The following is a 22,095-nucleotide window of genomic DNA, read 5'->3' as shown; positions in this document are numbered from 1 at the left end:
CTAGTGATTCCTTTATCTTTAGATTCTTAATGCATGAATAATCACTACTGATAATCGGATCAAGAGTATTACTCCCTCTAGTTTCCTCCCAAATATGCTGCTGTAGAAAACAATCATCCAATAAACATACAAAAGTCTTGTTAGTGTGCGAGTGACACACCCACAAATTCCAGTCAATATCTGGGAAATTAAAATCTCCTGTTATGAGACTGATTTACTGGCCCACTATTTCCATGTTTAATTATACAGTTAATTTCACCCATAACATATTATGCCTTGTGCATTTAGTCTTCAAAATATTATTATTATATTCACCATTTGGCATCAACTTTGCAACAGTGATGGTATGTCTGCATACCTGCCTGCCCACCAATGAGTGAGCCAACACGCTCTGAAACGCGTCAACGCCCACTCGAAATAAATAACAGTAGTCTCCTGTACTAGAGGAGACTTATTTATTCGAAGTAGTGCAATAACTGATATCTCGTTGAGGCAGCCACAATATGATGATAAAATAAAATGATGTCATTATACTACTTATGTAGTTAAATTTTTGGGTAAACAGTGTATTTACACCGATATTATATAGTTAATTTCACCCATAACATTATGCCTTGTGCTTCAAAATATTATCATTATCTTCACCATTTGCCATCTCTCATTTTGTGGAATTAACTTCGCAAATGACGGCATGTCTGCATTATCAGGCCACCTGCCCGCCCAATGATAAGTGAGCCAACAAGCTCCAAAACACTTCTGGGTGGTAGTGCCCAATGAAAATAAATAACAGTAGTGCAATAGCTGGTATCTTGTTGTGAAGGTAGCCACAATATGAGATAAAAATCAAACGATCCCATTACACTACTTATGTAGTTAAATTTATGGGTAAACTGATGTATACACTGATATTATATATTTCAATGAAACTGATTTTTTGGTATCTTATTTTTTGTGAATTTTCCTAGACCCAATCCACAAGGAGGAATCAAAGGTGCCATGGGTAATTGCAGACATGTTAGCTTAACTTCTGTTCCAAGGAAAAATAATGGAGTCTCTGGTTAAAGAAGTGACGCAGGACCATCCAGACAGCAATGCAATTATACTGCACACACAGCACTGATTTCTTAAGGGGTAAACATCTCTGACCATCTGAATGGATACTATGATACAATAACAAAGGAACTGGATGCAAAAAATATTTTTTGATATCATATTAGCATTAGTAGAGGCATTTGATGCAAGAAAAAAAGCTTATGCAGCATCAGCCAAAAAAAAAAAAAATAAATAAATAAAAAAAAATAATAATAAAATAAATAAATAAAAAATAACCACTTCCACTTCACCCCTCTGTTCGTTCGAAATACCTGTCCAGCTGAGCCCTAAACTTATTTAGGCTATCAACTTCCACGACAAGGGATGGAAGTCTATTCCAGCAACCAACCACCCACTGGCTAAAGGCAAATTTCCTCACGTCTATCCTACATCTGTCTTTCCTCAATTTGAATTTATGCCCTCTCAGGTGATTATTCTGAGCAAGAGGAAGAATCCCATCAGCATTGAGCATGCTTAAACCATTCAAGGCTTTATACACCTCTATCATATCACCTCATCGGTGCCTAGTCTCCAGACACTGTAATTTGCAAAACTTAAGCCTTTCTTCGTAAGAGCACCCCTTTGTTCCATTCACTAATCTTGTTGCCCTTCTCTGTACTCGTTCCAGCATCTCTACATCCTTCTTGAAATGAGGCCTCCAGACCTGTATACAGTACTCTAGGTGTGGTCTGACCATTGCCTTATACAAGGGAATAATCACCTCCTTATCTCTGCTAGAAAAATTCCTATATATCATTGACAATACAAATGTACACCATGAGCTACTCTTGCAGCCCATCTGCACTGCTCAGAAAACTTCATGTCTGCTGCACAACCACCACCAGGTCCCTTTCATTCTCTACCACTGTCAGTGTAGTACCACAGAGTTGATACATTGCTCTGGGGTTGCTGTTTCCCCATATGTAGTACTTAACATTTGTCAATGTTAAACTTCATTTGCCACCTCGAAGCCCATCTGCTCAACCTTTCCAGATCCTGTTGCAGTAGCATAGTGTCAGTAGTGTCCTTGACAACCCTGCCAACCTTTGTATCGTTTGCAAACTTGGACATTAAGCTTGATATACCATCATCAATATCATTTATAAATACAGAAAACAATAATGGACCCAATACTAAACCCTGAGGGACTCCACTAATAACATTAGTCTGCGATGAGCAGTGTCCATTGATTACCACCCTCTGTCTTCTCCCCCTCAACCACCCCTTTATCCATAGCAGCAATTTGCCTCCAATGCCACACTGCTCCAATTTGTGCAGCAGTCTTCCATGTGCAACAGTATCAAAAGCCTTTCTAAGATCCAAGTATATAATATCAAAGTTATTCCCTGCATCCAGTTCTTTTGTGACTGCATCATAGTATCCAATCAAATTGGTCAGGCAAGACTTCCCCTTAACAAAACCATGCTGTGTCTGAGCTATAACTGAAGTCTTGTCTAGATGATCTGCAGTGCTTCTTTAACCAGTGCCTCCATTAATTTTCCAGGAACAGAAGTTAAACTAACAGGTCTATAATTACTTGTGTCGCCCTTTGATCCACTTTTGTGAATTGGGGTCACATTTGCACATCTCCAGTCCATGGGTACTTCCCCTGAGTCCAAAGAAGCTCTCATAATTATGGCTAAGGGTTTGCTTACTTCCTTTAATATAACTTGATAGATCCCATCCACCCCAGGTGCCTTTCTTGTATTTATCTTCAACAATTTCTCCTCCACTTTACTCTCAGTTATTACAAGATTCTCTAGGATCGACTGGACACTTTCAAATTTAATGCTAATTTAAGACTTTTTAGCAACATTGTCCAGTTCTCACACTTGCTAATGGTTTCCACTTTCTACCAGTTTAGATACTTAACTAAAGGTAGCTAACAAGAATATACATGCTTCAAAATCTTTTTTTACTTCAGTGGCATACATCACTTGAAATTGTATAAATCAATCCTTCCTGTTAACACTTTTCCAAATAGTACAAAATTTCCACCAAATAGTCACACAAAGACATGCAGCACCTTTTCAGCACACAAATTAAGAAAACAGCAAGGACAGCAGCTTACTATACTCAAGTGCTCAATCTCTGTTAACCATGTTACTGAAGTCTACACCTACAACATGCATATTATCAACACTAATTGTTACACAGTTTGAAGGAATCTCTCATTATTTCATCATGTTTAGAAGTTGTCCAATGTTGTACCTTGTAGTGTTCCCATCAAATGCTGGCACCAAGAATAGCATTAACATTAGCAGAAGCATATGATATAAGAAAGCAAGCTTATACAGCATAAGCTTACAATAAGCTGTTTTCTATTTTATTTCCTTTCACAAGGTCACCAAAATGAGATACCAATGTGGAATGGAATCACTTTGATTACTAGCATCTGTAACAACTGAAAATAGACCATGCAATTCACCAACAGTGCCTTTTGTTTTTGTCCTTCCACACCATGTTTTTCACTATCAGAAAACATTTCTGAACAACGTGCCTTTATGACCAGCATGATTCACAGGAGGTTTTATGACAAAAGATTGTTGTTGTTGTAGTGGTTTATTTGCAATTGGCTACTATGGCCAAAGTGCACCTTTTACTGTGAAGTAATAAAAGATAAATCAATCATTTTCAGATAGCTGAAAAACTCTGCTAAACAGCTTAGTTGTAATGGTTCTCAGAAGTCAGACAGTGATCACATTTAATATGCCTTACATAGAACGGAAAGGCCTTCTGAGTTGGGGAGGAGCAAAATCAGAATCTTCTTGAATAACTCCAACTAATGGTATAAGGAGTTAAAATAAAGATAAAAATACAGAGAAAATGTATATTTACACAAAAAACTAATTTAAAATTAAGTAAAAGTAAAATGAAAAGTTGAAGTATAAAAACAGCAGTTTTCAACATCACAAGAAGTTTTTGTCAACCAATGTATACTTTCATAGCAGACGTTGTTGGACAATGAAAGCTACACTGTTTTATTATTACGTTTATGCTATTTTAAAACGATAGATTTGTGTAAATATACACAATGTTTTCTTTTTACTTTGTATATCATTGGTTGAAGCTATTAAAGAAGATTCTGATGCCTACAGTAAGAAGAGAATAAGCATGGAGGATCCTCCTGTAGCAATAAAAAAAAAAAAAAAAAAAAAACTTAAGTATGTCCATTTATTTTCCCAGCCAGTGCCTATTTAACTGAAAGCTAGATTTCCACAGCTATGGAATCTGTCTTTATTTGAAAGGCTTGTTACATATTTGGACATGCTATATTTGAGTCCACCATTCAAGTAAAAATCCTTGTATGATTGGTTTTCAGTCAGCAAAAGGAATATGAATCAAATCAACTTCAGAAGAGTATCACACTGCTTGATATGTGTGTTTGTTTCTCTGCTATTCCATCATGAATGCAAATCCAGAAAAATTACAGTAAAAACAGCAGAGACCTAATTTGTTTAAATGGTGGATTAAACAAAATTCCCAAATGGTAAGTGGTTTGGGAATTATTCTGCAGGGCTATCACTGAACTAAAGACGATAGTCTGTGAACTAGGAGCTTGAAGATCCGTTAATATCATCTGAATTGCACAGTTTGGCAGTGTACACATTTCCAGTGGTACCAAGACAGATGGTAAAAGTGGGAGGATTACTGCACCCCCACAGATGTATCAGATTTTGGGCAATTCATACATAACTAAAGTGCTTGGACACTGCAAGTAGCCTGCATGATTTCTGAAAGTTTTGTTTTGTCAAGTGTTTTTCCTGTTGGTGAAAAATCACTATAACAACGAAATGCAGACATTGTCTGTGGCGGTTGTGCAGTTGTTTTTAGTACTGGTTAGTGCTGACAGAAATGGGTATATATATATATATATATATATATATATATATATATATACACACACACACACACATATATAATCGATTTACTAAGGTGTAGAGCAGTGTTATAATAATTATAGATCATGGTACAGGGATATTATATTATCATATTGTCCGATCGGATTAATGCCATCAGTGATAGAACATTACATCAGTCGTTAAATGTATATAGTTTTTAAATATTGTAGTTTAAGCAGTCTTCCTGTAGTTTAAAAATCAATGCAATCCATGAGCCAACCGGACCCTAGGCAACTGCGGTTAAACATAAATACTAAATTCAATAAAAACTATTAATAAGCCATCCATGGGAAAAGTACTTTGTCAAGGGCTAAACCCCTACAAAATACAGCACTCAGATGGCTGAGCTATCAGTTTCTGTTGTCATCTGCCTGTATAGCTGGGCCCAAAAACATTCCATAATAACCCGTAAATAGGTATAAATATTAAGTAGCTTAGTTGTATTTTTGTAGAATTAGGAATTAGCTTAGTTGTAATTTTGTAGAATACAGGCTGGATGACATTTAGCCCGACCGATAGCTAAGACAAAATAGTAAATAAGCAAAGTTGAGTTGAGAGCCAATAATCTGCAAACTAGATAAGCTAAATAAGCTAACCAAAGGCGAACAGAGAGAAGGCTGGTTAAAGTGATAGTACCTCAATCCCCCTCGAATTACTCTAACAGTTCATGAGGTATGAAAAAAGGCATAAGATAAATAAAGGTAAAAAGCGAAAGAAAAGTGTTTATATGATTATACATCGGATATTACCGGGAGCGTAACTTCCCGACCGTATAAAAAAGGGATCCTGGTATGGTAAGAAGAGCCAGTACAGATATATATCGATAATGGAATACTGGAATGACTAATTCCTAATAAATTCTAGTCGCCAAATAGGCGAAATACGTAGTGCAAATGTTAGGGTTATATGGCTATATGTAAGGGTATCAGTAAGAGAAATACCCCGAGCACTAACATAATGGTAATATAGCGAGGTACATATCTGTACTGGCTCTTCTTACCATACCAGGATCCCTTTCTTATAGGGTCGGGAAGTTACGCTCCCGGTAATATCCGATGTATAATCATATAAACACTTTTCCTTCGCTTTTTATCTTTATCTATCTTATGCCTTTTTTCATACCTCATGAACTGTTAGAGTAATTCGAGGGGGATTGAGGTACTATCACTTTAACTAGCCTTCTCTCCGTTCGCCTTTCGTTAGCTTATTTAGCTTATCTAGTTTGCAGATTATTGGCTCTCAACTCAACTTTGCTTATTTACTATTTTGTCTTGGCTATCGGTCGGGCTAAATGTCATCCAGCCTGTATTCTACAAAATTACAACTAAGCTAATTCCTAATTCTACAAAAATACAACTAAGCTACTTAATATTTATACCTATTTACGGGTTATTATGGAATGTTTTTGGGCCCAGCTATACAGGCAGATGACAACAGAAACTGATAGCTCAGCCATCTATGGGTGCTGTTTTTTGTAAGGGTTTAGTTGACAAAGTCCCTCGCAAAGTACTTTTCCCATGGATGGCTTATTAATATAGTTTTTACTGAATTTAGTATTGATGTTTAACCGCAGTTGCCTAGGGTCCAGTTGGCTCATGGACTGCATCGATTTTTGAACTACAGGGAAACTGCTACATATTAACAATATTTAAAAACTACACACACATTACACTACTGCATTAGCTCTTGTAAACAGATTCATGAAGATTTGTTTCTATAAATGTTAGCCTATGTGGATCAAAAAAGTAAAGCCACACAGGGTAAACAGGGAAACTATATTTTGAACACATAGCTGAAAAGCAGCACCTTTCTTCTAAAATGAAATGGAGGTTCAATGGCATTTGTATATAAACTTTGAACTAGTTATGTTCTGAATTCCCTGAGTGCATTATGCTGGACTGGAATGTTGACTTTCTTGCTAAGTCAAACTGGTGCCCTGTAATCTAGTCAGGATAGAATGTTTGATACAGGTCAAGAAATGCATAGTAATCAGGACCCCATGTCATATTCCAATATATTCAGCTTCTCACACAGTGTTCAAGTTTGCATCTTGTCTCTGGAAATTAAGTTCAGCATCCAGTATTAGACCCAAAAACCAAATATCATCAGTGACTGTACTGATGTTTTCAGCATTAACTGAGGCTCAGAATACAGATAGATGGCAGCTGTTAGGTATTGCCTGACTTTTATTTATGCCAACTGCAGCCACCGCTCATTCTGTGAGTGACAAGATATTAAGAACATCAGCACATGGTAGATGCCAAAATTTCTTGGAATATGGGAGCTATGGGGTTTATTCTAATCACAAAGACAATTTCCTGGGTAACTGTTCAAAGTGGAGTACTCCCATAGCACGCTTGAAAATTTGTTGAAGAAAACTGTATAATAATTGGCACATGACCCTGAAGTCATGCAGGCTGTGAAGAATGCTATAGCACCACATAGGCTCTTTTTTCATGCATGACATTCCATTTTGGATTAAAGCATTGCATACGTTAGATTCAGCTTAACCATAAGATCTAATTTGGATTAATTTTTATGGATGATACAGGGATGACACACCATGTGCTGATCTATTTAAGGATCAGTTCAAGTATAATAAAAGGTTAATTAGATTGGAGATGTTGCTTGGTATTAAAGTAATGTATGCTGCTCAACTATTATTTTTTCAAGATGGAAAGATATTTATATGCAGATATGGTTGAGACTTTGGAAAAGAGATTCTGCCAGAGCATTTGCACTTTCTATTGGAGAATAGATTTTTACCATTTAGTTTGTTTTTTTTTTAGTATGATAACATACTGTGTTTCAGCAAAGCTTAGTGTGAACTATGTATGCCTTCTGACATTTTGAATATAGCATTAGTTGCCATTGTTAGAATCTATGTTACAATATGGTCAGTAACATCCTCAGTTAGTTGGAATTTGACAACTTGATTATTAAAAATACTGGTAGTGAATATGTTCCTATTTGCTTTGGAGCTCTTCCTTTTTCTGTCTCTGTGCAAATTATTTACAGTTTGCTAGCAGTTGGTGGTGATCACTATTAAACGGATTGTCTACAACTGACCACTAGATGCTTGGGAAAAATTCTGGAGAGCAGAAAGGAAGATCAATAGTTATGGATGTTCCAGTTAGGAAGTGAATATAAATGTTAGCACTAGTTTTCAATAATGAGATTCTCATTGTCAGTTTGATATTCAATTAATTTTCCACACATCTATTTGTGGAGAGCTCCACAGAGAATAGCACACATTAAAATCACATAATCATGTCATCTAGATCTTTCAGAGTATATTACTTGTTTGGCAAATGAAAGAGAAATCATGGTAATGATTCCTAAAGCAACACATACTGCTACAGATTCTAGTGAAGTCTGTAGGATATGCTGTGTAGGGACTGTGGAATTCATAAGGATGGCTACAGCACCACAAACAGTATACACAATATTTCTGTTTACTAATAGTAAAATTCTTAATTGTTAATTATCCTGAGGGAATTAAGCTGTTTTCCTATAAAGAGATGCTAACTGGACTTACTGCGATTATATTCATGAATGCTGTCAATATTGATACATAAGCCTCTACAATTCCAACAAATGACATGCTCTAGTATTTGGTTTTAGAGGTCTGTTTTATGGATCCATTCTGTTTATGGCAATCTAGTTTCATCTTTTCTTTCTTAGGGAAGATTGGATGCCCAGCATCAATGTTGTCTTCTGCATTAAGTTCTACGATTAGTTCATCCTGATTGCTGTCATATCTATGACTGACATGCAGACAATATGATGTTTCTGCCATTCAGCCACAATGACGGTTTCGATTTTGTTTCATTTAGTGTAATATGAGAATTAGCACTGGGGGAACTATATTTGGAGTATTGTTGACATGATTTGTGACAATGCTCCTTACAGGATTGTTACAGAGATGAAAGTATGGTATTGGCTCAATATGCAGTTGAAATGGTTGGAGGTACTGAGACTTTCATTTGTGTTGAATACAGTATAAGTTACTGCCGACTGGCATTTCTGCATAGGTTTGTTTTGGTATATTGAGCACTACTTGTTTCATTTCAGGTCACTTTTTGCTTTACTTAATATTCTTTATCTTTTCCTCTATTTTTCCAAAGAGGTTTGCATGCTTTAGAATATGCTGGCTGTTGGCCTTTACAATTTGGACAATGTGATATTTCTCAGTACAGTTCAACTGTACTGTGCATGGCCCTTTGGTACAGCAGGACAGTTTCTAGTTAACATACTGTCTTGAATGGCCAAATTTTGGGCACATATAATCTGACCGGGTTGGGAATGGGGTCATACACGGCAATTAAGGTAATGAACTTTTACACTGGTGAGAGTAAAATTGGTTTAAAATATAAAGACAACAATTCTAGTGGGAATAAGTTCACCATTCTTATTTGTTTGGCCTGGACAAATTTTTGATCATGCAACTCACTGACTAGTTCACCTTCTGATATGTTCATCAGGTCTTGCTCTATAAGAACCCCTTTGGAGGTAAATCTGCTGCATTTTCTAAGTGTTTCTGGATAATAAACAGTACAAAGTATACATAGATTTACTCAACAGAATGAAAAACAAGGAATGATGGGTGTGGTATGTCCATTCCTGTAAACAATCATTTTGACTGAGAAGTCATGATCAGTATAATTTTTGTAAGTGTGATGAGCACCTTAGCTCAAGTGAAGGGCAAATGTTCCAACCTAGACAACATCCCTCCAGGTAACTGGCCCTACCACAGCAATGTTACCAGTGATCAAGCACTTTACAAAGTCAGTTAAGTTAGTAAAATGAATAAATACACCTTTTAAGTAGAGAACTAAGTCACTTGGAAAAGCTTCAGCACTATCAACTTAGCACTTAGGGCCATGACAAGAGAACAAATAAAATTTTGACATCATTATGAAATGCTTCATCTATTTTTGCATTTCTTTTTAAGCATTGTATGCTGTCCTTATGCTTACTTGTTTGCAAATGTCTGATTACACTGTTTCCTGTCACTTGATTGAAAATTCTCACCTACATACAGTACACATTGCAAATTTTTTAGTCTTTTCACACTTTAAAATAAATATTGGATGACTTTAAAATAAATATTGAAAAATCTTGTATATATCCTCTGAAATGATGCAGTTTCTCTATGGTATTTACTGAAACACTGTTAATTAGTTTCAACACCACTAAAGTACAATGAAATGATCCCATTTTTCAGAGAACAACACTATTATCCCTCATTTATACTTTATAGTGTAGACTAGCACACTTCATGGCCAATTTGTTGTTGAAAAGCCAAAATTTGCATTTTTTTTTAAATTCCAATTTTAAAAAGTTTTACTTTTTTTTTAGACAAAAGACAGGCTAAGAAAAAGTTTTTGCAAAAAGAAATCTTTATCAGAGAAACTTTTTATCAACAATGTTTTAACAGTGAGACAGAAAACAGATAAAAATAAAGTAAAAAAACACTTCTCCATCATAAATCCAGATAGTCAGCTATGAATAAAGCAGCTTACTTATTTATTAGGCAGTTTGATATGGCTGCAGGGTAAACTCATTCAGGTTCCCCAAGCCATTTAATTGAAATGGCTGTATATGATACAATGCACAATGAGAAGCATATGTTACCTCAAAGTTCAAACAAAAACTCCATTTAACATGTCAAGGGAGGAGGGGAAAAAGCCTCAAGTCCTGCCAAACAGGAAAGGTTGACATGCTTTGTTCTTAACACTGGGTGTGTGACTGTTTTACAGTTTCCTGGAGTTGCTGTATGACGATGATTTCTTTGCTGCTGGCAAAGAAGATTCCAGGGATAAGTAGCCATCCCAGTTGACCATGTCAGGTTAGTCATAAAAGGTGATGGCAATTAAATATTTATTTTCTACTACAAACATCAGAGCTTCAGTCTGGATTAAGATCCTTGACTGGATGGAGCAATCTCTTCAGTTGCGATGGAAAGCTTCTTGGAATACTAAAAGAAAGGCATATCAAACTGGTGACCCCTGAAATGATTTTGTTTAGCAACATAAATACGATAAACAGTGTTTCATACATGAATGTTAAAACCCATATGAATGGTAATACTTAAGGGACATGGGGTTAAAAAGTTTGTAGTCCAAGAATGAAAGATTATTGATACAATGTTTAAAGTAGTAAATATATAATATCAAACAGTAACCACAAAGTTTCGTGTAGTTTCAATAACATCATTTTAACATCTTTCAATAAAAGGTCCTGAAGCGAACAAATTGTAAAAAATCAGTCACCATGCAGCCATCCAATATTTAAGAAAAAGGAACTAATGCCAAAGGCAATTCATGAGGATATGGTTACAACACTGGGGGAAAGATGGCCCTTCCTATTCCTTGGTTAAGAAGTGGGTAGCAGAATTTAAACATGGGAGGGACATGGATGAAAGATAATCCATGCTGTGAAAGACCTACTGTAGAAGTTGCAGTAGGTCTTTCACAGCATGGATTCATCACTGCAGAAGTTGACAGTGTGCAATCTGGTGAGGAGAAGTGATTGATGAGTGACAGTTTGGTACATTACTAACATCTTAGGCATCTCGCCTTATTGTTAATTGCATAACAATAATAGAGGTTCTCACTATGAAAAATGTGTCACCACAATTTGTCCCAAAGTTAGCAATTCATCAAAAACATAAGAGTTGTCAAGTGAACGTGCATAATTTTCAAGCAGATCCAGAAAATTTCAGTGCAATATTTATGACCATGGATAAAAATGGATCAATTTCTCATCATTCACTGCTCCTCTGTCTCTGGCTGAAAGTGATGGGTCCACTGGTCTTATCACTTTCAGGCTAGAAACAAGGAGCACTGCACAAGCTCTTCTCCCCTCCAAAAAAGCAAAGTCAATTCCTTCTGCTGGCAAGGTGATAAGCATAGTTTTCATTTTTTTATTATTTTTTATTTTTTTTTTTTATGAAAACCCCAAACACGAAAGGTATCAAAACCTATAGTACTTAGTACCATGCATGGGTTGAAGGAGAAGTATGGGGGAGGGGAGGGGGGGATGCCAAAGGTGTGTTAATAGATTATTTCAAGAAAGGTCCGACAGTCACAGATGTATATTATGCAAACTTTGAGGCATTTCCATGAAAACATCAAAGAAACAGATGAAACTCAAAGGTCTCTCGTTTTACCAGGACAATGCACCTGCTCACAAATCTATCATTGCCATTGATGCACTACATGAATATGGCTTTGAAATCTTGGATCATTCCCAATATTCACTAATTCTGGCATCAGATTTTCACCTATTTCCTAATTTGAAAAAATTACCTGGCTGGCATCCATTTTCCCACCAAAAGTGATGTCACTGCCATGTCAACAGTAAGGTATTGACTCCAAACAGGGCTGTGTTGAATAACATGTTATCAGACTCCTCAAATTAGCCCCCCCATACTCAAGGCATGAAATTTTCAAATGCCCTCATATAAACTTTGATTTATCAGCAACTGTCATCTGTTCTTGTTTACAGTTGGAGATGCTACATTATATGATGCTATTAATAATGAAAATGATACAAGAAATCAAGCTTATACAGCATAAGCAAAAAAAAAATATATTATATCACCTGTCCATCCACTCTAATATCTATATGGTTCTTCCTTGAATTCAAACTACCCACTTCTACACAGATGGAAGTTATTTCACAAATAAACTACCGAATGGCAATTTTTGCACATCTACCCTACAATTTGAATTTCTTCTCCCTCATGTATGTAGTCAAAGCAAGAATTCCATTAGCACTGAGCTTCTAAATCCATTCAAAGCCTTAATCACCTCAATGCCTAAATAATAGGCACCTGCAAGGAGTTCCTCTGACTAATCTTGTTGCTCTTCTCTTCTGCTCTTCTGATCCCTGTTTCAAGGGATCCACATCCTAAAATGTCTTCAGACTTGAGTGCACTACCCAAGATGTGGCCTGATCATTGCCTTATACAATGAGATAATCACCTCATTATCCCAATAGCAAAATTCCCATATATCATTATCAAAACCCTGTGAGCTGTCTTGGCAATCTGCCTACCAGCAGAGCTGACAAATTTATCAAACTCTGTCAGTGTACACAGACATATATTTGCTGGCAACTATTTCCAATCATCATCATCATCATCAGCCATTTTCAATCCACTGCAGGATGAAGGCCTCTCCAGCAACTTTCCAGTTCCTTCTGTTTTGAGCACTGGCCATCCATTTACTACCCAAAAACTCATGAATTTCATCTATCCATCTCCAACTTTGTCTTCCAGGTTTTCTTCTAGCTCCTCTTGGATACCATTCTGTTATTTTCTTAGTCCATCTGTCATCATGTCTTCGAGCTATGTGTCCTGCCCAAGAACATTTTAGTTCTTTAGTTTTGATAAGAATGTCCTTTACTTGAGTTTGCTGCCTAATCCATGTGTTTCTCTTCTTATCTAACAGTCTGATTCCCAATATAATTTGTTCCATTCTTCGCTGTGTAGTTCTCAGCTTCTCTTCCATTCTTTTGGTGAGTGCCCAAGTTTCACTTCCATAAGTCATGGTGGGGAGTATACATTGATTCATTATTTTACGTTTCAGACAAACTGGGATATTGCTCTTCAGTATGTGACTATATTTCCTGAATGCTATCCATCCAAAATTTATTCTTCTCTTGACTTCCAGCATTTATCATTATTACAGCTAATAACTTGTACTGATAAGTATATGACTCCACCTTTTCAATTACTGCTCCTTCAATCATTATTTCCCTTTCCGTGGCATACTTGTTCATCATTACTTTTGTTTCAGCCATATTCATCTTGAGTCCAAAATCCTTACTAACTGTGCGTAACTGATTAAGATTTTCCTCTAATTCTTTGGGATCGTGGCTTATAACCACAATGTCATCTGCAAATCGTAAATGGTTTAGGTACTCTCCGTTTACATTGACTCCTTTCTGCGACCAGTCTAATCTTCTGAAAGCTTCAAGGGCAGCAGTAAATAGCTTCGGAGATAGTGTCTCCTTGTCGAACTCCTTTCTCGATTTTAAATTTGCTACTGCCTTTGTCTAGTCTAATAAAGGAGGTAGCACTCTCATATATTTTGCCTTGTGCTGTATGGAGTCAAATGCCTTTTCATAATCCACAAATGCCAGGCATAATGGTGTTTTATATTCATTTGCTTTCTCCATTAGCTGTGATATTACGTGAAGGTGATCCATAGTTGAGAATCCTGTCCTAAAGCCAGCTTGCTGTTTCAGTTGATGCTCATCAAGTATTCTTTCTAATCTGTTAGTAATGACCCTTGTGAATAACTTGTAGATATGGGTAATTGGTCTATAATTTCCAATTTCTGATTTATCTCCTTTCTTATGCAGCAAAACTATGATTGCATTATTCCACAGCTTAGGCATCACACCTTTTCTAATGCACTTTGTGAAGAGCCTTGCCAGTTTTTGTGTTATGTCTCTTCCTCCCAATTTTAACAACTCTACAGTAACTTCATCTTCCCCCGGGGCTTTCCGATTCTTCATTTTCTTCAATGCATGTTCTACCTCATCAGGAAGAATATTGGGTATGTCGTATGTGTTGCTACTTTGCAATCCATCTTCCCCACTGCTGGTATCATTCGCTCGCTCCTTGTATAATTCTCTATAGTAGTCCTCTGCTATTTGAATTATGCTTTCTCTGCTGTTTATAAGTACACCATCGCTATTCTTCAGTATCATTTGTCTTTCTGTATTACTGCTCATGGCTATTGATTTAAATCCTTTGTTTTCCCTTAATGCTTGTTCTACTTTTCTTGTGTTAAATCTCCTTATGTCCTCTCTGAGTCTCTTTCTAATGGCTTTGCATAACTCAGTATACTCAATTTTCTCCCTGTCAGTGTTTTTTCTTGCTCTTCATTTGTTGTCTTCGGTTCATCATGACAAGTGTTTGACTAATTTTTTCTTCTTTGGGTTTCTTTTTACCTATAGGTTTCTTGGGCTTTATCAATTTCAGAAAGTTGTAATATTCCTCGTCGATATCTTGGTCCTGAGCAGTCTGCAGAAGCTCAAACTTGTTTTTAAGTTCCAGTACATACTGCTTTTTCTCCTCTTCTGTTATCTCAAAGACCTTTGTATTATTTACTTGAGTCAGTTTTTTCCTTTCCTTTATCTATATCAAGTGTACATCTTACCATTCTGTGATCACTTCCAACATTTACCTTATTCAGGACAGTAACATCATTCACAAAATATATTCTGCTAGTGAGGATGAAGTCGATTTCATTAATTGTTAATCCATTTGGACTCTTCCATGTCCACTTTCTGTTCACCCTTTTCTTGAAAAAAAAGGGTTCATTACTGACAGTCCTTGAGATTCTGCAAATTCCACAAGTCTTTCACCTCTTATTTCTTTCACCAATTCCAAAATTTCCTATAGTTCCTCTTTCTGCGCTGTTTTGCCTTTTTCCAACCTTAGCATTGAAGTCCCCCATAATAATAGTGTAGTGGGTTTTCTGCTCATCTAGAAGACTCAATTTCAGTGTACATTTCTTCAACCTCTTCATCATCATGGCTCGATGTTGGTGCATAAATCATTATAATCTTTAGCTTGTACCTCTTAGAAATATTGAGTATTAGCCTTGACACCCTTGGTGATGTACTTTTGAATTCCAAAATGTTGTTTTTAAAATCTTTATGGACCAGAAACCCAACTCCACCTTCACTCCTTTCACTGTTTCCATTGGTGTACAGCAGATTTCCACTTGATAAACTTATAAGTGATTCATTTCTTCTTGTTTCAGCCAAACCGATGATATTCCAATTCACATTTTCTAATTCCTTTTCCAGCTCTAATATCCTGTCTTCACCAATGAGTGATCGTACGTTATAACAGGCCAAGTTCAGTTTCCAATGTCACCCATTTATTTGGGATCATCAAGAACCTTATACATTTATTTCTCTTCTCATCTCTTAATGGATTGATTTAATTGGAATAATCAGCCATTTAAGGACATAAGTGTACAGTATAGTTGTGTGACAGAGCACAGTTCACTCAAGATCCTGTACAATTTGATACCCCCATAGTTACACTCCTCTCCCATAATAGCACTATTCACTCCAAATGCCTTGGGAGTGAGTTAGTCATTAGCAGATATTTGGGTGCCTGAGCGGCCCTCATCAAAATGAACTTTAGTGCTCTTCAGTCTCATTTTCCAATAAAATGTAATTCACAATGCATGGCTTCAAAAGGTGTGTTCACTGATTTCGCTATTGACTTGTAACCAAAATTGTATACGGCCCATAGAAAGAAAAAATAAATAAATAAAAAAATAGATAAGAAAAACAGATAAAAATATTAGACAAAAAAAAAAAAAAAAAAAACTGTGCTATTAGGCCTGACAGCATAGTAAACAACAGGATACTTAACCTCATCTACTTAGGTAGATCTGTTATAAAACCAAATTTTATTTTCTATACTATCAATTATTCAAAGCAAATAAGAAAATAGAATTCATAAGCTTATACAGCTTATGTATATTATTAATAAAAGAATTTTAAAAAGTTCAATAAGCTGAACTTAAAAAGAATTAAGTAAAACTAAACACTAATTTAACTTACCCTTTGGATCGCTCTATAGCTTCACAACTGATTTGATCAAAAAATGACTTTGATCGATCATAATAGTTAACTTCATCTTCTATAATATCACCACCAGTTAGTGTGTCAGTTCCAGAATCATCTTTTTTCTCATCTGGAAAAAGAAGTTGGACTAATGAATTTGAATGTCAACCAGTTTAATCTAGATTGCTAGGCTAATATTCCATTCAATCAATAGATAAGGCAATTTCTTATGGTTCAATTCATTTTTTTAATAAGAGAGGGGAAGGGGGAATCCTCATTATCCAGGGATATCTGAAACCAAGAAAAGGCCACTTAAAGTAATTCCACTTAGAGTAAGGACCAAAATCCTGTAGAAAATATAAAATGAATATAAGATCTAACTGGGAGCTTTATTTTGGAAAACAGCTTTAAACAACTGCCAAGCTACTAGTTCAGTATTGTGTAGTTTTGTTTCCAATACACCATCATTAAGGACCAATAAATTCAGTCTTGCACTTTTTTCATCTGATAAATTTGGAAACCAGAAACCACTTCCTTTCTTTATCCAGAGACATAACAAAGTTTTTCAATAATCCAAGCTTCATACACAAAAGTGAAAGAACCTTTTTTTTGTTCAATCAGTGAAATATTTTATATTATTTCTTCCTCGTAAAAATTCCTCCCTCTTTTATCGCTGTATAACTGCCTAACAAGCAGAAAACAACAGTATTTTGCAAAATCTTCCTATAGACCAGATAGTAATCTAAATACAGATAGTAATTTAAATCACCACATATTCCAAGAACAGTCATAATACATTGCACTCAAGACATTATACATTTGTACTATCATGTTTTTTTTTCAAGCTAGTGTGAAGTAGATAAACTGATGGGAATGCATTTTCATTGTGCAGCAAAATTGCAGCATTAAAATAAAATTAAAAATCTGAAATATAACATCTTTTTCCATAATGAAACATCCCATTTTCCATACACTGAAATTTGTTCCTGCTTCAAGTAATTTCCACTGTTCTAACCCAGAAACAAGAAGTTCTGCTTGCTCTTCAGATAAGTTAAAATCATTAACTAAATCATAACTATTCTTGCTTAAGTGTGATGCATTAATTTTCTGGTTCGTAATCCAATTCTGTTGAAGTGGACCAATAAAATTTGCAACACAAGAATCCTTGATATATTCATTCATCATTGCTTCCTTTATCCCATGATTTTGGATTATCTGATATTGATAGGTCTTTGTTATGTGGAACAAAACTTACTGCATATATGTTAGGATATTTGAAGTTGTGCCTTTCTTTTTCTGGATATTTGCCTGATATTTTTGTCACTAAGAAATAGCAATTGATGTAGTTGCACATTTCTCACAATACCATAGGAACAGCAAAATTTATACTTTCAATTTTCCCATTTAGTCATGACACAGTTTGCAGGTAAGCATATATCGAACCCAAGTTTCTTTTCTGATCGCCAATTTTTCAATCAAAGAACAATGAATATGCAAGTTTCATTCAAGCCAACAGCGTAGATTTAAGTTTTTGTCATTAATTGTCCACAAATGTAGCAGAAAGTGTCAAGGTGATTCAGATACCTCCTTTGCTTCTGCTTAAATATTTAAACACAATGCTAAACAAAACATAAAAGAAACAAACAATATGCAATAGATACTCAGATAAACTGTATACATACTTTTACTACACCATCCACTCCATTACTAAAAGGATGCACATAGGACAGTCATCAGTCCTCAGCAGGGCTGATGACTGTCCTATGTGCGAGCATTGTGACACCATTGTGACACCATAGTATATGATGAGAGCCTTGTCGATCAATTCGGCCCTGGAGGGATTGTGCAAGGCTCAAGGGGTAGAATTTTTTTCAGCCTGGACTGTACTTGTTAACAGGAGAGATTGCTTCTACAGGGATGGGATACACTTAAATAGAAAGGGTGCAAGAATTTTTGCTGATGCTGTCGAGGCAGTGTTAGGTGGGTCGGAAAACTGCTAGTTGGGGGGGATACAAGGACTAATAGATTAACAGTAGCCACTGGCAGAGGTGGAAGTGATTCTTGCACTGCTTCTATTGAAATGAGCAGAAGTCTGAAAAACAAGATGCAGGATATTTCAGAGACTGCTGGTAGTCATTGCGTTACAAGTAAACACATGGGTTGTGTTAGGGTAGCTAAGAATAGAAACAGGTGCATGTATACCTGCGTGTACACCAATGCTAGGAGTTTGGTAAATAAATTTGATGAATTTGAGGTATTGCTCAAAACATCAAAGGCAGATATTGTTGGGATATCAGAGACGTGGTGTCACACAGATATAAGTAATGCGGAACTGGAATTTGGGGAATACAATGTGTATAGAAAGGATAGACAGGACAGGAGGGGAGGAGGGGTTATGCTATTAATTAAGAAACACATAAAGTCCAAGGAAGTGAAGCCAGTCGACATCGATGGACAGGGCAGTGCCGAATCAGTTTGGTGTGACATAAGCATAGGGAAATCAAAATTGAGAGTAGGAGTGTGCTATAGGCCTAATGACTCTGATGAGTATAATAAGAAACTGTTCAGAGAAATAGAGTGGGCCAGTAAATCAGAGAGTCTTATAATGGGGGATTTTAATTTCCCAGATATTGACTGGAATTTGTGGGTTGGTCACTCGCACACTAGCAAGGCTTTTGTGGATTTATTGGATGATTGTTTTCTACACCAGCATGTTCGTGAGGCAACAAGAGGGAGCAATACTCTTGATCTGATTATCAGTAGTGACTCTTCATGCATTAAGAACCTGCAGATAAATGAACCACTAGGTGGCAGTGATCACAGTGTGTTGAAGTGGGATTTACTCAAGGAGGTAACTACCATCAGAGGTAAAGGGAAGGGTTTTTGTTTTCGTAAAGGCGACTATGATGGTCTGAGACAGTATTTAAATTCTATACAGTGGGACCAACTGATGATGTTACCAACAGCAAACTCAAAATGGGAAGCATTCAAGGAACTAATCTTGGAGGCTACCAGGCTTTACATACCAACTAAGAAATATTGTTCAAGGTTTAGGCCTAAATGGTTGTCAGATGAACTAATGAGACATGTGGCAGAGAAGAAAAATGCATGGGATACATATAAATTAATGGGTGACATGGAAGCCTATGATAGATATAAGTTGGTCTGTAACCAAGTCACAAAGGAGATTAGGCAGGCAAAGGCAGACTACGAAAAATCCTTGGCAAAGGATGCAAAGAAAAACAGAAAAGAGTTCTTTACATACTTGAACTCGAGAAGGAAAGGGATGAATCAGATTGGTCCACTGGATATTGATGGTTCAACAGTTGAGGATCCTGCTCAGGTGGCTAACAATCTAAACGAGTATTTTGCATCTACATTCACGCATGAGGAGTTATTCAGGAAGGAGAATGATGTAGGTAAAGTAAACATTGGCAGTGAGCTGGATGATTTTGTAATAACTGAGAGGAAAGTGGAGGAGAGATTGTTGAGGATAAACATAAAAAAGGCACCTGGGGTGGATGGGATCTATCCAGTTATATTAAAGGAGGCAGCAAAGGAAGTATGCAAACCCCTAGCCATAATTATGAGAGCTTCTTTGGACTCAGGGGAGGTACCCATAGACTGGAGATGTGCAAATGTAACCCCAATTCACAAAGGAGGATCAAAGGCTGACACAAGTAATTATAGACCTGTTAGTTTAACTTCTGTTCCAGGTAAATTAATGGAGGCACTGGTTAAAGAAGCACTGCAGGATCATCTAGACAAGAATTCAGTTATAGCTCAGACGCAGCATGGTTTTGTTAAGGGCAGGTCTTGCCTGACCAATTTGATTGGATACTATGATGTAGTCACAAAAGAACTGGATGCAGGGAATAACTTTGATATTATATATTTGGATCTTAGAAAGGCTTTTGATACTGTTGCACATGGAAGACTGCTGCACAAATTGGAGCAGTGTGGCATTGGAGGCAAATTGCTGCTATGGATAAGGGGATGGTTGAGTGGCAGAAGACAGAGAGTGGTAATCAATGGACACTGCTCAACGTGGACTAATGTTATTAGTGGAGTTCCTCAAGGTTCAGTGTTGGGTCCGTTGTTGTTTTCGGTGTTTATGAATGATATTGATGATGGGATATCAAGTTTAATGTCCAAGTTTGCAGATGATACAAAGGTTGGCAGGGTCGTCAAGGACACTACTGACGCTATGCTGCTGCAACAGGATCTGGAAAGGTTGAACAGATGGGCTGAGAGGTGGCAAATGAAGTTTAACATTGACAAATGTAAAGTACTGCATATGGGAAACAGTAACCCCAGAGCAACGTATCAACTCTGCGGTACCACACTGACAGTGGTGGAGAATGAAAAGGACCTGGGGGTAATTGTGCAGGGAGATATGAAGTTCTCTGAGCAGTGCAGACGAGCTGCAAGAGTAGCTCATGGTGTCTTGTCAATGATATACAGGAATTTTTCTAGCAGGGATAAGGAGGTGATTATTCCCTTGTATAAGGCAATGGTTAGGCCACATCTTGAGTACTGTATACAGGTCTGGAGGCCTCATTTCAAGAAGGATGTAGAGCTGCTGGAACGGGTACAGAGAAGGGCAACAAGATTAGTAAATGGAACAAAGGGTTGCTCTTACGAAGAAAGGCTTAAGTTTTGCAAATTACAGAGTCTGGAGACTAGGCACCGGCGAGGTGATCTGATAGAGGTGTATAAGGCCTTGAATGGTTTGAGCATGCTCAATGCCAATGGGATTCTTCATCTTTCTCAGAATAATCACCTCAGAGGGCATAAATTCAAATTGAGGAAGGACGGATGTCGGATAGATGTGCGGAAATTTGCCTTTGGCCAGCGGGTGGTTGGTTGGTGGAACCGACTTCCATCACTTGTTGTTGAAGTTGATAGCCTAAACAAATTTAAAGCTCAACTGGACAGGTATTTCGAACGAACGGAGGGGTGAAATGGGAGAGGGTTTTTTTTTTTTTTTTTTTTTTGGGCTGATGCTGAATAAGCTTGCTTTCTTGCATCGTATGCCTCTACTAATGCTAATGCTAATTTTAACATTGAAACATATCGTTATTGAATATCCTAGATTTTAAATGCTCGACATTTGTTTTAATCCATTTAACCATCTGACTGAGCCTTATATACTGTCACATTTTAACTGACAAAGACAATGTCTGCATTTTTTAACTTTTTAAAAATTAAAAGCCTTTCTGCATATATGTTTTTATTACACACCATGTATATTTATATTTTTTACTTGGTTTCATCTTGGTCTAAATATCCTTGTTTTTGTCTATTTATAAATATTGACATTGTTTATTTAATCTGTGTCTTATTTAAATACTGGACTTCGAGCATCATGGCCTTAGTCGCCCACGTGCCATAAAAACCAAACCAAGCAGACAAAGGTGAATGGGTGAGACCATAATCGAAATCAATTATAGTGTTATACGCTATAAAAGCGTATATACTTTTGGATAAAAAT

The 22,095-nt window shown here is 36.6% G+C and overlaps 1 protein-coding gene across 2 annotated transcripts in view; it reads right to left on the bottom strand.

Moving 5' to 3' along the window:
• LOC150079047 (protein LSM14 homolog B-like) overlaps positions 1-22,095 on the bottom strand; it is a 170,180-nt gene that overhangs the window by 48,819 nt on the left and 99,266 nt on the right. For both annotated transcript variants that reach the window (XM_090382429.1, XM_090382430.1), the window contains exon 6: positions 16,599-16,731. In XM_090382429.1, the coding sequence (XP_090238555.1) occupies positions 16,599-16,731 (133 nt within the window). The remainder of the gene's footprint in view (positions 1-16,598; positions 16,732-22,095) is intronic.

The sequence above is a fragment of the Mastigoproctus giganteus genome, chromosome 10 (assembly GCF_048544385.1).
Source record: "Mastigoproctus giganteus isolate SK-2022 chromosome 10, ASM4854438v1, whole genome shotgun sequence".
NCBI classification, from domain to species: Eukaryota; Metazoa; Arthropoda; class Arachnida; order Uropygi; family Thelyphonidae; genus Mastigoproctus; species Mastigoproctus giganteus.
Note: the sequence above shows the minus strand (reverse complement) of the source record. Positions and strands in the feature narration are given on the sequence as shown.